The following is a 16,043-nucleotide window of genomic DNA, read 5'->3' as shown; positions in this document are numbered from 1 at the left end:
TCAACAGATGTGCTGTCATCCAAGCTTTGTTGTCCCATTTATAGAGCACAGTTTGGGTTTTGGGGATGGTAAATGAGCATTGGCTTCAACTTCAAGTTATCAGCATTGTTAGCCCCTAACAAAAGAGTCATTCTGTCCTTTGAAGCTTTGAAGGCATGCATTGACTTTCCTCTTTAGCTGTGAAAGTCCTAGATGACATCTTCTTCCAATATGAGGCTGTTTCACCTATATTTAAAATCTGTTGTTTCCTGTGACCATCTTCATTGATTGTTTTAGGTAGATTTTCTGGTCAGCTTGCTGCAGCTTCTACATCAGCACAGTTGCTTCACCTTGCACTTTGATGTTATGCAGACGGCTGCCTTCCTTAAACGTCCTGGACCAATCTCTGCTGCTTCAGACTTCTGTGTCTTCTTCACCTCTCTCAATCTTAATTGAATTGAAGGGAATTAGGACCTTGCTCTGGATTAGGCTTTGGCTTAAGGGAATGTCTTTGGTTTTGGTTTAAGAATACCCACTCCAGTATTCTTGGGCTTCCTTTGTGGCTGAGCTGTAAAGAATCTGCCTACAATGTGGGAAACCTGGGTTCAATCCCTGGGTTGGGAAGATCCCCTGGAGAAGGGAAAGGCTACCCACTCCAGTATTCTGGCCTGGAGAATTCCATGGACTATACAGTCCATGGGGTCGCAAAGAATCGGACATGATGGAGTGACTTTACTTCTCTGAGGGAATGTTGTGGCAGGTTATCCAGACCACTAAAATTTTCTTCGTATCAGAAATAAGACTGCTCTGGTTTCTTATCATTTATGTGTTTACTTTTATTTTCCGTTAAGAACTTTTTCTTTGCATTCACAAATTGGCTGTTTGGCATATGTGGCCTAGCCTTCAGCCTATCTCAACTTTATGCTTTCCTCACTAAGCTTAATCATTTCTAGCTCTTGATTTTAAAGCGAGAGACTTACTACTCCTCGTTTCACTTGAACTTTCAGAGGTCATTGTAGGGTTGTTAACTGGCCTGATTTCAGTATTGTTGTGTTTCAGGGAATAAGGCCCAATGAGAGGGAGACAGATTGGGGACAGGCCATTTGGTGGTATAGTCAGAACACACACACGAAGAATATACAGTGGAAAAAAAGACAGTCTCTTCCGCAAGTGGTATTGGGCAAGTTGGACAGCTGCATGTAAATCAGTGAAGTTAGAACACATCCTCACACCATATACAAAAATAAAGTCAGCTTGGCTTAAACACTTAAATATGAGAAATGACACCATAAAACTCTGAGAAAAGAACTTACACAAAACATTCTCTGATGTAAATCGTACTAATGTTTTCTTAGGCCAGTCTCCCAAGGCAATAGAAATAAAAGCAAAAATAAACGGAGCCTAATCAAACTTAAAAACTTTTGTACAGCAAAAGAAAACATAAGCAAAATGAAAAGATACCCTACAGAGTGGGAGAAAATATTTGCAAATTATGTGACCAACAAGGGTTTAATTTCCAAAATATACACACATCTCATACAACTCAACAACAACAAAAAAACAGATAACCCAATTGAAAAATGGGTAGCAGACCTAAATAGACATTTCTACAAAGAAGACATGCAGATGGCCAAAAGGCACATGAGAAGATGCTCAGCATCAGTAATTATTAGAGAAATGTAAATCAAAACTATAATTATTGACCACTTCAGACCTGTCAGAATGGCCATCATTAAAAAGTCTACAAATAACAAATGCTGGAGAGGGAGTGGAGAAAAGAGAACCTTGTTCTACTGTTGGTGGGAATGTAAGTTGATACAACCACAGTGGAGATGGAGGTTCCTCCAAAAACTAAAAATAAAGTTATCATGTGAGCTTGTAATCCTACTCCTGAGCATACATTTAGACAAAACTATAATTCAAAAGAATACATGCAACCGTGTGTTCATAGTGGCACTATTCACGATAGCCAAAAGACAGAAGCATAAGTGTCCATTGACAGATGAATGCATAAAGATGTGGTATATATACACAATGGAATAGTACTTGAGTCATAAAAAGAATGAAGTAATGCCATTGCAACAACATGGATGTACTTAGAGATTATCATATTAAGTGAAGTAAATCAGAAAGAAAAACAAATACAATATGATGTCATTTATATGTGGAATCTAAAATATGATACAGATGAACTCATATATGAAACAGAAACAGACTCACAGACATAGGGAAGAGACTTGTGGTTGCCAAGAGGAAGTGGGTGGGGAGGGATAGATTGGGAGTTTGAGGTTAGCAGATACAAACCACTGTATAGAGTGGATTAAACAGCAAGATCCTATTGTATAGCACAAGATATAAAATATCTTGTGATTAAACCGTAATGGAAAAGAATATAAATAATATATATATAACTGAATAACTTTGTTGTACAACAGAAATTAACAGAACATTGTAAGTTAACTATACTTCAATAAAATAAAGAGCACATATAGAACATTTATTGATTAAATTTCCCATCTTATATCAGCTCAGTTCTTGGCACCCTAAAGAAATTATAATAGTTAAAAGATCACTAATCACAGATGACCATAGCAAATATAATAATGAAAAAGTTTGAAATGTGAGAATTACAAAAATGTGTGACACAAGAGACTCAAAGTGAATAAATGCTCTTGGAAAAAAAAGGTGCTGATAGACTTGCTCAGCACAGTGTTGCCACAAACCTTCAGTTTGTTTTAAAAAAAAAATTGTATCTATGAGGTACACTAAAACAAAGTAGAACAAAATAATAAAACTGCCTTTTCCAGCTGTGCCACAGTTTGCTTATCCATTCACCTATTTGAAAGACTTCCTTATCACTTCCTAGGTTTGGCAATCATGATTAAGCCTGCTCTCAACACGTGTGTGCAAGTTTTTGTGTGGACATAACATTTTCAACTTACTTGGGTAAATACCTAGGAGCATGATCGCTAGATCCTTGGGACAGAGTATGTCAGCCTGTCTTCAAGAGTGACTGTAATGTTTTGTGTTTCCACCAGCAGTGAATTTAGGTTCCTTTTGCTCTGTATCCTGACCAGTATTTTGTGTCGTCAGTGTTTTGGACTTAACTATTTTAATAGGTGTGTAGTGGTATCTTGACGTAATTTGCATTTCTCTAATTGCATTTCCTATGCTCTTTTGCTATCTGCATATCTTCTTGAGTGAGGTGTCCAGACAGGTTCTGAAGTCAAGAATGAGTTAGGAAATATTTCCTCTGCTTCTGTTTCATGGAACAGATTATGGAGAAACCATTTGGGGTGGTGCTTTCTGTTCGGGGAGGCTATTAACTATTGATTTAGTTCCTTTAATTGATAAGTGCCTTTGGAGGTTTTGTATTTTTTTGTGAGTTTGATAGATTGTGTCTTTCAAGAAGTTTGTCCATTTTACCCAAAATGGTGGGAAAATAATGTTGTCCATAATATTCTTTTGTTATTCTTTTAATGTTCATAAGATCAATAGTGATAGCCCATCTTTCATTTCTGTTGTTTTCTTTTTTTCCTCATTTAACTTGGCTAGAGGTTTACCATTTTATTGATCTTTTAAAAAAATCAACTGATCCTAATTTTTTAAAAGGCATAGAATATAAACTGGAAGGATATATTGCAGAATGTTAATCATTATTCTATAGATGATGAGATCATAGTTTTTCTCTTCTCTGTAATTTCAGTTTGGTTAATATACAGTTCATAATTAAAGATTATCTTTTAATTATATTGCTTACTGTTCAGTATCTTTTATCAAAATTAACAGTTATAATCACTATTTTGTGATCTTAATGAAAAATTTAGTTTCAGTATTCTCTTTAATCATTTTTCATTGAGCTTTGTCTTTAGGAACTCCAGGTTTGTTTTTTGTGGCTAGAGGGTACTGAAGAGAATAAAAACATTCAAAAGAAGTGTGATTAGTTAAAAGAAAATGAAAGTAACATTTTCTGGACTTAACGTGTTTTGCATATGTTCTTATTTAATTTTTACTACAGCCTTAAGATGCCATTATTACCCTCATTTTACAGATGAGGAAATTGATGTTCAGAGAAGGTAATTTGTCCAAGACCACATCTGGTATGTGGAAAGACCATGATTCAGTACAAGGCTCTCTAATTTCAAAGTCTATTATCTTTCCCTAGATTAGATAAATGGATGGAACCAGACTTTGACCACAAGAATATGTATACATGGTGGAAAGGTTGATTTTTATCATTCATTTACTATCAGTTTTCATATATGACATTGCCTTTGTTAATAAGGCTAGTTGTATAAGGTACATAACTTGACCTTTTTGAGCTTATAATTTCATGTATTAAAATTTCAAAATGAGAGACAACTTATTTTAGAGATGACTATCTGATTCATTGTCAAATTTTGTTTGAGAGATAAAATGAATGTGTTTTGTTGTAGTGCTTATTTAATTTTTATGACCTGAAAGGACAACCTGGACAGAGGGAGAAGTCTGGCCTCCAGGTGATTTTTCAAAATCGCTTTTCCTATATATAAAAAAATGTATATACCACCATCATTTATTTGAATTGAAAATTAAAAGTTGCTATATAAAGAGTAAATATTTTAAAGCAAATTCATAGATTTCCAAACATAGTAACATTTAATGGCATTTGTGTAATCATTGATTATTCAGTGCCATTTAACCATGTAGGCATTTAATTAAATTTCCTTGAAGAACTTCACCTAAAGTGACTGAAATAAATAAGGATTATCTCAGCATGCCCGATTTTATTTTACAACTGGTAATTGTCTGAATTAACCTAAAGTTGTTGTCCCTTGAGTCAACATATTTTTCATTTAAGTTTTATGAAACCTTTCAATGATTTTTCAAAAATATCTTTTCCAGACCTACTAGCTATTTTTCAGAAATCCTAATTGGGACTTCCCTGGTGTCCAGTGGCTAAGACTGCACTCCCAATGCAGGGGGCCCAGATCAGGGAACTAGATTCCTCATGCCAAAACTAAGAGCTCAAATGCTGCAACTGAAGATCCTGAATACTGCAACTTAAGACTGGCACAGCCAACTAAATATTAAAAAAAAAAAAATCCCAGTGCTGGAGTCCTTTCCTATTTCCGGTTCTTGAGGCCATAATTTTTAAAAGCAGTAAGATTTCCTTGATCTATCAAAATTATGCTTGGCATATGAGTCAAGTTTTAGTACAGTAATGCTGCATTACAAACAGCTTCAAAATCTATTTCATACTTATGGGTGACTATTCATTGGAGTCTACGCTGTGGATGGGGTTTACATCTCCTCATGACTCCATGTTCCAGACTGGATGGATAATGGCTTTATGGGGCAAGTTCTTCTGATGTTGGATGGTGAAAGTTCAAGATAATTGCCATGGGGAATTTGCCATGTCTTTTAAAGCCTCTGTTTAGAATGGTGTACTGTCACTTCTTATATATTCATTTCATTGGTCAGAGAGCTGTGCCTCACTCTCTGTAAGAGACACTGCATAATCTTACATTCAAGAGTGTGAGTCTGTGATTTTGTTATAATGACTGGGTAAAAAGTTGGAAAAAATTATGAACCTGCATAACTACAGTTCTGGGTTTTTAATTGTACAGATTATGTAAACCTTTTGATTTGTCAGATTGTTTACACAAAGTGATCAGTTTTCTTAAGCAGATACTCAATTAAAGTTATCTGTCTTCTGCAAACTAACTTTATTAAATACATGTGTCATAGTACAGAATTTAAAAAATAATGACTAGTGACTCTACCTGATTAATAGTTAGCCTTTGCATGATGTTTTGTAGTTTATAAAATATTTTAATATTTTAAAAATTTGATCACAAATAAGTTAGGTGACAGAATCCTTATTTTACAGATATGGAAATTAAAAGCCTGACTTAGCAAGGCTATAGCTAGTAGGTTCCATCCCAGATTTTTGGAGACTTCAAATCCAGTCATCTTTCCATTACTCCATACTGGATCTTATGTTCCCATTCCCTGTTCTTTTCCAAGTTTAAATAAATAATGGGAATATTTCTGGACCACTGCCAGAAATGAAAGGAATCTATCACTGTACTCTTTATATTCCAACAAATTATAGATCTTCTCTTCTGACCTATGTATCTGAATTAATGCAGAAGTATCACAGGGGCTGAACCTATCTAGTATTTATTCATTATCATTCCAGAAAGATGAGTTTATTTCCTTTGTAGTTTAGCAGAAAACAAGTATTTATTTCATTAAATATTTCAAAAGTATAAGAGAAATCACTGTGGTATACCAGTGCTTTTCAAATTAGTTCTCATGTAGCTGCCTCAGATGATGATGGTTTCTGTATTTGAGGTTCTGTGTATGAACTTAATTGGGAAAAGAAATTGGAGGGAGTTTCTGTTGCAAGGAGTAAGTCTGAAAAATCTCTGTCTATACCAAGTATAGTTAGGATGGCAATGTTATTATTTCTTCATAAAATTCCTTCATTTGAAAATATTTTCCACGAACTCTAATATATTCCAGTAGCTGGATTATAAGGAACATTCTTGTGAAAAAACCCATGTTTCGTATTGAATAATGTAACTTGTTTACTTGTTTTTTGCCCTAACTTTTACAACAAAGCCTTTAGCAATGTAATAAAAAAATCTGATCTGACTTTTTAGTAGTGGATTTCTATTAAATTTTCTTGGACAGCATCCCATGTTCTCAAATTTGTAGGTTTCTCTGGTGCTTTATTCCATTTCTCTGTTTTATATTGTCATTTGTACCAAATTTATTCCCTTATCCCATATCTCCCTGTCTGTTCTGATTTCTTTCATAGTGAAAATAAAAATCAGTAGACAATAATAAATTGAGTATTTCAGAAGGTTAAATGATGTACTTAACACATTATTAACCAGCGACATATTAATGCTACAGGTGTTAGTTTCTGCAGAAATCTCCTGGTCAAATAATGTGTTAAAACTCTATTGTTGGATAATGAATTTATAGCCAGCTCATTGTTCTTGCTACTTTGTCCAATAATAGTGCAAAATTACTCTCCATATTTCTTTTTAAATGTCACCAGTTTAATTTTTTTTAGGCCTTTCCCCCTTACTTTTAGTAGTTAGCTTTTTTATATGACCCATTGCTGTGGAGAGTGGTAATTTTATTTGTTTTATATAAAGTTAGTGTATTTAATCAATATTTTTCCCTCTTTTGAAGACTGTGAACCAGAAGAGCTGACTGACTGGTCTATGGATGAAAAATGTTCATTTTGTAACCTACAAAGAGAAGCAGTCAGTGTAAGTTTTAGTGCTATAAAATTATTTCTAAACTAATTGCACAGTTGTAACGCAACTTTTTTAAAACTTAATTTCTGAGAATTCTTACAGTGAAATTTAAATACTTGATTTTGATAATGAGAAGAATATTTTAAAGTCTTTACATTTAGCTTAACTTGCAGGTGAAAATCCCAGTATACTCATCTTTTTTGCTTATTTCACATTTCTTTCTTAGAACTCCCTGACTCATAAAGTTCAGTTCAGTTCTGTTTTGTATTTAGGTAGACGAAGGTGAGCCTGGTTTGATCTGAGACTACCTTACAGTCTGATTTCTTAGGAATCAGTGGTTGGAAGATAATGTAGTACTACTTTTCAGATTTTTACTTTTTTATGAAGTCTTTTGGATATCATAATTATCTCCTGTGAAGTAATTATTAGTTTCTACTGTAAACAGGGCATAAACTAGACAAGTAGAATCTTCTTGTACAGTAGGAAGTCCTAATTCTTTTAATACTGTTGTGAGAATGGCTGAGAAGAAATGGGAACTTTGAGAACTTGCACCCATTTTGGTCATGTTAGTGGGTAAACATCTGCTTTGTTCTTAAAACTCTCATTACTGGCATGCTATATAGTGAATTTATTTAATAATATATTTTATCTTTTCTCCCCCTTCCTCTTTTTTGACAGTAGTTTTGCTAAGAAATAAGGCTAGTTTGGCCCTCTATCAAAGATAAATTTCTTTTTTCCTGACTCCTTCCCAAATTTTATGTTCTGTATATAATTTGACTTATTTAAAAGAACAAATGAACATTTAGGGAATTTCTTTTTGCCATTTTAGTGGAGTCCCATGTTTAAATAAAAAGTGATTTTTTAATGACGTTTTCTTCTAATTTTAGGATTGTATACCATCTCTTGATTCTTCACAGTCAACACCAACAGAGGAGCTATCATCTCAGGGCCAGTCCAACACTGAAAAGATTGAATGCCAAGCAGAAAATTACCTAAATGCACTCTTTCGAAAGAAAGGTAATATTGATATACTTTGTCATTTAAAATTTGTAATAGAGACCTAAAATATATGAATTTTTCTCACATACGAGTTTTTAATATGTCAATCTCCATTCCATTCTTGATTATTTCCTTCTTGGTCCTTAGTTTTTCTCCATATTTTTAGGGACATTAGGATTTGCAGTCACAGAGCTAGCCTTCTGCTAGGCTTTCTCTTCACCATTCTGTTCTCAAATCTCTCCTTGACTTTATTTTGTTAATTACTGTAGGCAGAAGAAAATTTTGTATGCTTTTGGTCTTCCTTATTTTGTTGCTTTTCTCAAGACTGCAAAAGTTCTTTTGTGTTCAGTAAGTGATAGATATAATATATTGCAAAACTGTTTATAGAAATGTAACAGTTAAATCATTTATCAGCCAGGTTGGTAGTATATTTGCTGGCTTGAGACTTCAGTGTTTCTTTGATAGCTTGAATGTGCAATTACAATGTCACTGTTCTTCTTTGCTTCCTGTCTATCTAAAGGTTTAATCCAAATGAGAGTTGTTTCATGTGTTTCCTTGCTTGATACATATGTATCAGGCAGAATTTGTTTTTATGTCTTAAGCTACTTGAGAAAACTAGAGAAATATAGACCCTTCCATTTTTTTTTCTTGGCCATTTCTGCAACAGTAGAATGTCTTAATTTTTACCACGTAAACCTTGGGAATAAGTGATGGTTTAGGGGGAATGCAGGGTGGTAGTGGGAAGATCATCATACCTCCCAACTTCCAGAGATGAGGAAAATGGTACTGTGTTTTCATCTAAGTATTGATAATGCTTTTAATACTCTTTTGAATTAGGTAACATCAGATATTTTCTGTTAAATAGGTAACTTTCCAGTCTTAATCTGTAATGTTGAATATTGTCCTTACCTTTGACAAAGGAGGCTTTTGTTCAGTCTTAGTGTTATGAGTTCTTTTATGTGTTGAAATATGAAAATCCTCTGATTAGAAGAATCATTAGCATATTAAAAGGCCTAAAGTTAAGAACTATATATATTTTTAAGTGTAGAGGACTGAAAATCTTTCCCTGTGTGTAATTAAAGTAACTCATATTGAGAAATTGTCATTGTCTTTAAAAGACAAAATTTAAAAACAATTTTGTACATGAACCAATATAAAAATGTTTTACATGGCTTTAAGGATTTTGTATTAATTTAGAAAATTTTATTCTGCCTGTATATTTACACTTATAAAAAGAATTACGTTCTCAGATTCACATCACAAAGAGAGCTGGAGGAAATGTATGCATTTACACACATGCATGCAGTAAGTTTCACTCATCTTAGAACTCATTACTCAGTCTCCTTCTCCTTTGAGTAATTTGTAATGGTAGTAGGTAGAAATTAGTAATAGTAACTTTTAATATTTGATAGTATGGAGTTAACCTGTGCTCCATTGCCCTATTAAGAGTAATCAGTAAAAAATTGGTACTATTTCAGCTGATTCAAGCATCTGGGTCTTCAAGAGGTCTCCTACCAGTGGTTGGGTGAGTGTTCATGGATATTTAGTGACCTCTCCGTTTGGGGATTTTTTGTTTTTCTTCGAGATCTTTGAAGGATCACAGTTTAAAGATAAAAGATTCTTATTAGTAGTATTTTTGCCTTACTTTAGGTCTTTAGTATTTTTATCTTTGTTAATTTCTTTATTTGTGGTCCATCATCACCTTCCAGATTTAATTAAACCCAAGGATTTTTCTACTTGTTTACTTGGCTTTGTTTCTGTTGTTTGTTTTTACTTTCTTTGAATGAAATAGTTTTTGAGATTTCCAATATGGTCTGACCAGGATGTGGCTAGAAGATAGTAACAGTATGTTTTAAATGGTCTTAATTCCTATATGCATTTATTTCTTTAGTAAGTTCTTTAACTTTGAAACAAAAGGAAAAAAAAAATGTGTTTTTAAAGATAGGAAGTACTTCCGAGTCTTTGGAAGCAAATAAAATGCTAATAGAAGCCTCTTGTTGGTGAAGTTTTTATTTGATTCCTGAAAATTTCACAGTCAGTCATTTTTAGGAATTCTGGATATTAGTAACATAGTATTACTGACACTTTGAATCCATTGCTTAGTTTGAGGAACAGAAGCATGTGATCATCTTGCCAAAACACAGAGAAATCTTTTTAGTATTCTTATTATAGCTTGTTTATTATCTTTCCTAACTACAGTTTTATGGACTTTGATGATTTGTTACTTTTATTGAGAACTCTACACTTTGGATAATTATTATGGTTGATGTCACCACCTGTGATTGACCACTAAGCCCGTTTTGTGCCTTACATTTAATCCCAACTTTGTTGAGAGATAGATACTCTTGTTATCATTTTAGCAGATAAACATAATGAAGCTCAGAGAAGTTAAGTTTTGTGTTGTGAACATTTGAAACCTGGGAAGAAAGTTTTAAAAGGTCAAAGGTGTTTTATGTGAAGAACACTTAGATTCTAAGTATTAAGTAGAAAAACCTTCCTGTTTCCTACTACTTAGCAGCCTAGAATTAGAGGATTATTTTAATTGAATTGGGAAGGCTAGAGAGGATCTATGAGAAATACAGAGCATTCCATCTTTCCTTCATATGAACTGTGAACAGCTTCAGTGATTAGTTCCCTTACAGTATTTAATAATTGGAAAACCTTATTATTTAATCTAAATACAGTTTGGACAATTCCTTATATTAGAAGCTAGTCAAAAATACTCTTTGCGGGTTGAATAAGTATAGTCAGGGAGAGGGGATATTTTAGTGTAGAAGTGAATTTTTAACTAATTTTGTATATTCTTTGGAAATGTTTCAGAACTGAGTTCCTTGTAGAGGTTAACCTACATACTTACGTAGAGTGCTAGAGTAGAATGAAACCTCCATGATAGCAGGGACTTTGTTAATTGCAGAATCCTCAGTATATGTAATAGTACTTGTCACATCTTATATCTTCAGTAAGTATTTCTTGAATGGATGAATGAGCACTAAGATAAACTGAGCATTAAGATAAACTAAGATATCTTCCAGTTTTTCCACATACTTATGATATTATACTTATTCCATTTGAAGAACAAAATTGTTTTGCATGTATATATAGTTTATCTTCTACTTTGTACTTAAATTTATTACTATATTTATCATGAATATCAGTTTATTTGTTTTGAAATGTGGATAAACATAGGCATATAAATATAAAATTCCTTTTTCTGAAGCTATCCTCATAGGATGTAAACTAAATTATTTTGACTTTAGGCTTCATGTTCTCTGATCACCTGAAGCAGTATAAATCACTAGCTTACAATTCAAGAAGATATCCCATCTTTTATTTTTCAGTTAAAGAAGCCTACTTAACTAAATTGAACAGATAGTATATACATTGTAGCTGAATGAATCATACTGCTCAGTATATGATAAAGCCTTCCTTCATCAAAATATGGTGTTTTTCCTACTTTATCCTCCACCACCACTCTTCCCCGGCCCCCCGGCCCACAACACATATTTAACATTCATTTAACTATTATTCTGGCCATTTCTTTTCGAAGACTTTCTTGCTATATAGTTGAAAGCTGCTATTAAGCAATCTTTTCCCTTAAATTAATTGATAGCCAGGTTTTATATAAAGTTTTTCATGCCTTTTCTGAACACAAATCTTTTTCCCTTTAAACTTTTAATTTTTAAGCTTTATAATATTGCATGAAATAAATATTAATACTTCTCATTAATTAATTGGATTGTGACTGATACTAAAACATTTGACTTCTTAGAATCAGGAGTATTAAATCTTTTAGATTGCTTTTCTCTAAATGCAGGTATCTTTGAACGGCTATGTAAATTTGACCTGATTCATTCATGCCCTAAGTATTTCTTCTACAAATGGACCTTTCTGATACCATGTGGTCATACATTGAAAAAGTGAATTTAAAGTGTTAGATTCTTTGCAACCCCATAGACTGTAGTCCACCAGACTCCTCTGTCCATTCTCCAGGCAAGAATACTGGAGGGGGTAGCCATACTCTTCTCCAGGGGATCTTCCTGACCCAGGGATCAAACCCAGGTCTTCCACATTGCAGTCAGATTCTTTACCATCTGAGCCACCAGGGAAGGCCCTTTGGCTTTCTCTTTATATGTGGGTTGCCTTTTTGGAACTCTCAGGGAACTGTATGTTGCTGCTGCTGCTGCCAAGTTGCTTCAGTCATGTCTGACTCCTAGCGACCCCATGGACTACAGCCTACCAGACTCCTCCATCCATGGGATTTTCCAGGCAAGAGTACTGGAGTGGGTTGCCATTGCCTTCTCCGAACTATATGTTAGTGTAGTAAAATAATCCACATACCATTATGAGTCATAATCCAGAGGTGTTCATGAAAAGGTTTTTTTTTTTTTTTGTCATGTGTATAGATGATAGGAATGAAATTCTAAGAACACACGTAAACTGGATTTAAGATCTTAGGCATTTCTGTTAAAGTCACCTTTCTGCCTATAACACCATCCATAGTAGGAATTAAAGACAGACTATTGGATTATTCATTTACCATTACCTGAATTCTTTTATCTCCTTTTGTCTTCTTTAATCTCTAATTTGGCCTAGTCAGTTACACCTTTATAAGCACCCATATTTTTTTCCACTGTGTCTTCTGAAACTTGTGATCTTTCATCAACAATCCCCTATACCCTCAGTCTTTTCTCTTAATCTTCCCTTTACTTTATTGCTTTAGGTGAAACCTGTGTATTCATAAAAGATGCTTTTGTAGCCCTTCTCTTGCTAAATGTTTTTAATTGCTTGCTTTATGTAATACAGGAGTGATAAAATTGACAAGTTCCGAGATCCTTATAGCTGCTTTCCAATCATTTATTTACTGTCCTCACTCAAAACCCTGAGCTTGTCTGAAGCACCTGACATCTACCTGTTCTATCCACATTATCATGTTACACACCTCTACTAACTTTTTTCAATTTCTTCCTCCCATTTTAGTTCTTGGTGACTTTCAAGTACTATGCAGCTGATTGATTCGACATTCTGGCTTCTCAGTTACTTGACCTCTCCATTTCTAATGATCTTTTCCTCCATTTCACTCCAGCCACCTTTCTATCATCCCTAGACCTTTGCCACCTCCCAAGTATAATTTCAACCATCCCTATTTCTGACTACCATTTTAATAGTCATCCCAATATTTTTTTAACCTTATTGCAACCTCCAATCTATTGACCATACCACTTCTCACTATTCATTGTCTAATGATTTCACTTTTCTCCTTACTCATTTCAGATACTGTGCTTGATTGCTATAATCATCTTTCTGTAATATCTTAACTTCATTGCTTCTCTTTTCTTTTCTCATATTTGCATGTCAGAACCTCATCTGGATTTTGACCCTTTACCCCATATATTATACACTTGCGCTGGAACAGCTGAACTTGACTAAAGTTAAACACCTAGGTAGTTATTTTATATCCCTCGCCTCAAATTCTTCACAACTAAAAACCACTATTCCTTTTTGTAGTGCAGTCACCTTCTAACATTATGTAATTTGCTTTTTTTTTTTTTTAATGTATTATTCATTGTCTTTTTCCATCTGCTGGTATATAAACACCATGAAGAATTGGATTTTTGTACTTTTTCCTACTGAGATATCTCAAGCATCTTGACACATGCTGCTAAGTCACTTCAATCCCTGGGATTCTCCAGGCAAGAATACTGGAGTGGGTTGCCATTTCCTTCTCCACATCTGACACATAGTAGATACTTCTTTTCTGTACTTTTGCGATCTTCACTCTGTTCTTTTCTTTTCAACTCATCCCAATTAGACTTTTCTTTTTCACTACCCTGCTGAAACTGTTTTATCAGTTTCATTGGTAATTCCATTTTACACTCCTTAGAGGAAAGTTAATCAGTTCTCACCTTATTCAGATTTTCACCATTCATCAGTGATAGGGTTGATCACTTTCTTAATCCTGGTGTCTAGGATATTATATTCTTTTAATTTTTCCCCCATCTTGCAAATTACTTCGTTCACATGCTTCTTGCTGGTTTTTGTTTTCTTTACCTTTAAATATTGAAGAGCCCAAGAGTTAGTCCTCAGTGTCTTTTCTTCTCAAATGGCTTCTCTTACTTGATGGCTTCATTTCATCCAGTCAGCTTAATTACAGTGTATGTGTTGGTGACATCTGAATATTGTAGGATTATATCTAATCCTAATCTTTTCTCTAGCTTTTCTCTCTTATATCTACTTGGTGTTCTTCATTAGAATATCTAATGGACACTTCACATGACCTCTTTAAAACAGAATTCTTGATTTTACTTTCCCCAAACTTCTCCTGTCCCAACCTTTCCTGTCTTAGTAAAAAATATCACCCTTGACCCTAGTTGGTTGCTAGTCCCCAAAACAAGAAACTTTTATTGATTCCTCAGTATCCTGTATACACACATACAACCTATCATCAACTCCCATTTGTTGTTCTACCTTCAAAATCTATTCTGACTGTGTCTCACCGTTTGCGTTGCTGCCACTCTAGTCCAAGATACTTTATCTCTGGCATGTACTACTTACTATTGATCAGAGACATATTAACACCGCAAGCATTAGTTTCTGCAAAAATCCCCTGGTCAATATGTGTTAAAGAGCCTCCGAACTGTTTCTCTTTCTACTTTTCTCTTTCTGACCCATTCGTTTTTCTACACAAAATGATATTTCTGAAGCCTATACCAATACATTATTCCTCTGCCCAAAAGTTTCCAGTGGCTTTGCATGTCTCTTAGAGTAAAATCGATCAGAGTTTTGATCTACGTGGCCTAGTCTAGCCCCCTTTTCAGCCAAATCTCTGATCGCTCATTCTTTTGCAGACTCTGGCTTTTTGCTCATCCTCTGATGTGCTAACCTTATTGCCATCTCAGGGTCTTCTCACTTGCTGTTGCTGTTACCTCTGTCTAGAATCCTTGTTTGCACCTGAGCATTGCACTCTTGTATTACCAAACATTACCCCTGGCCCTGATCACTTGTTGCTCCACCACCCTGTTCATGATAATTCTTTCAGTCTTTCCTATCATTCTGCTTTTTGTTTGTTTGTTTTTCTAACTGACTCCTTTTTTAATGTGTTTGTTGTCTCCGCTACTTCTACAATATAAGAACAATAGGATGGGATTTTTGTTTATTCTATATCCCTAGCACTTAGACTTGTATCTGATACAGTCAAAACTCAATAACTTAATTGAGTGCATATAGAAAAGGAATATTTTAAAGCTCAACAGTAGTGCTTTAAAATCATGATTTAAAAGATCATGTTTTTTTAAAAGCATGACTTATAGTATACTAGATCTTTTAGCAAAGTCTTTAATGAGTCTTTGTATGTGATAAGAAAGTGTTCTAGGAATCAGCCTAAATAATGAAAATAAAAGTGGTTCCAAATTTCTTTCAGAAATATTTGGTCATTCAATTATTCTTTTCAGTGGTTTTACACAACCCTGATAACCTTTTAAGGACATAATTTAAATTTTGGGGAAGCAGTGGTTCTTCCATTTCTCTTTATATAAGGAGTTCTGTCTAAATTATTTCTTTGCACAGTCTAATTAAGTTTAAAAAATGTAGTCTGTTAGCTGAGAGGGAAGACCTAATTCTCGGAAGAATATAATTCTATTTGGGGGCCCTTTTTTTTTGTATCACCATCTGTCCCTGGGTAGTATTTCTTTCCTATACTTTGTCTCTGGTATGGCAGATAATGGAATTGGCCTGTGTATAAATAAATATAGTAATCTATATATGCTATTCAGAATAATCAGAGTTCTGAATTGGAAAAAGCACTTTTAT

General features: G+C 34.1%; 1 protein-coding gene across 15 annotated transcripts in view; it reads left to right on the top strand.

Moving 5' to 3' along the window:
* The window catches only part of LCORL (ligand dependent nuclear receptor corepressor like), a 167,866-nt gene that overhangs the window by 52,041 nt on the left and 99,782 nt on the right, over nucleotides 1-16,043 (top strand). For 10 of the 15 annotated variants that reach the window (XR_010659432.1, XR_010659431.1, XM_065907523.1 and 7 more), the window contains exons 3-4: nucleotides 7,171-7,250; nucleotides 8,126-8,255. Coding sequence is in view for 13 of the 15 variants with exons in the window: in XM_065907523.1 (XP_065763595.1) it covers nucleotides 7,171-7,250; nucleotides 8,126-8,255 (210 nt within the window). In the remaining 2 variants the exon portion in view is untranslated. Of the gene's footprint in view, nucleotides 1-4,415; nucleotides 4,479-7,170; nucleotides 7,251-8,125; nucleotides 8,256-9,715; nucleotides 9,763-16,043 lie in introns of all 15 variants that reach the window. The other 5 variants (XM_065907514.1, XM_065907517.1, XM_065907515.1 and 2 more) reach the window with 3 other exon arrangements.

Source organism: Muntiacus reevesi, chromosome 16 (assembly GCF_963930625.1).
Source record: "Muntiacus reevesi chromosome 16, mMunRee1.1, whole genome shotgun sequence".
NCBI classification, from domain to species: domain Eukaryota; kingdom Metazoa; phylum Chordata; class Mammalia; order Artiodactyla; family Cervidae; genus Muntiacus; species Muntiacus reevesi.
Note: the sequence above shows the minus strand (reverse complement) of the source record. Positions and strands in the feature narration are given on the sequence as shown.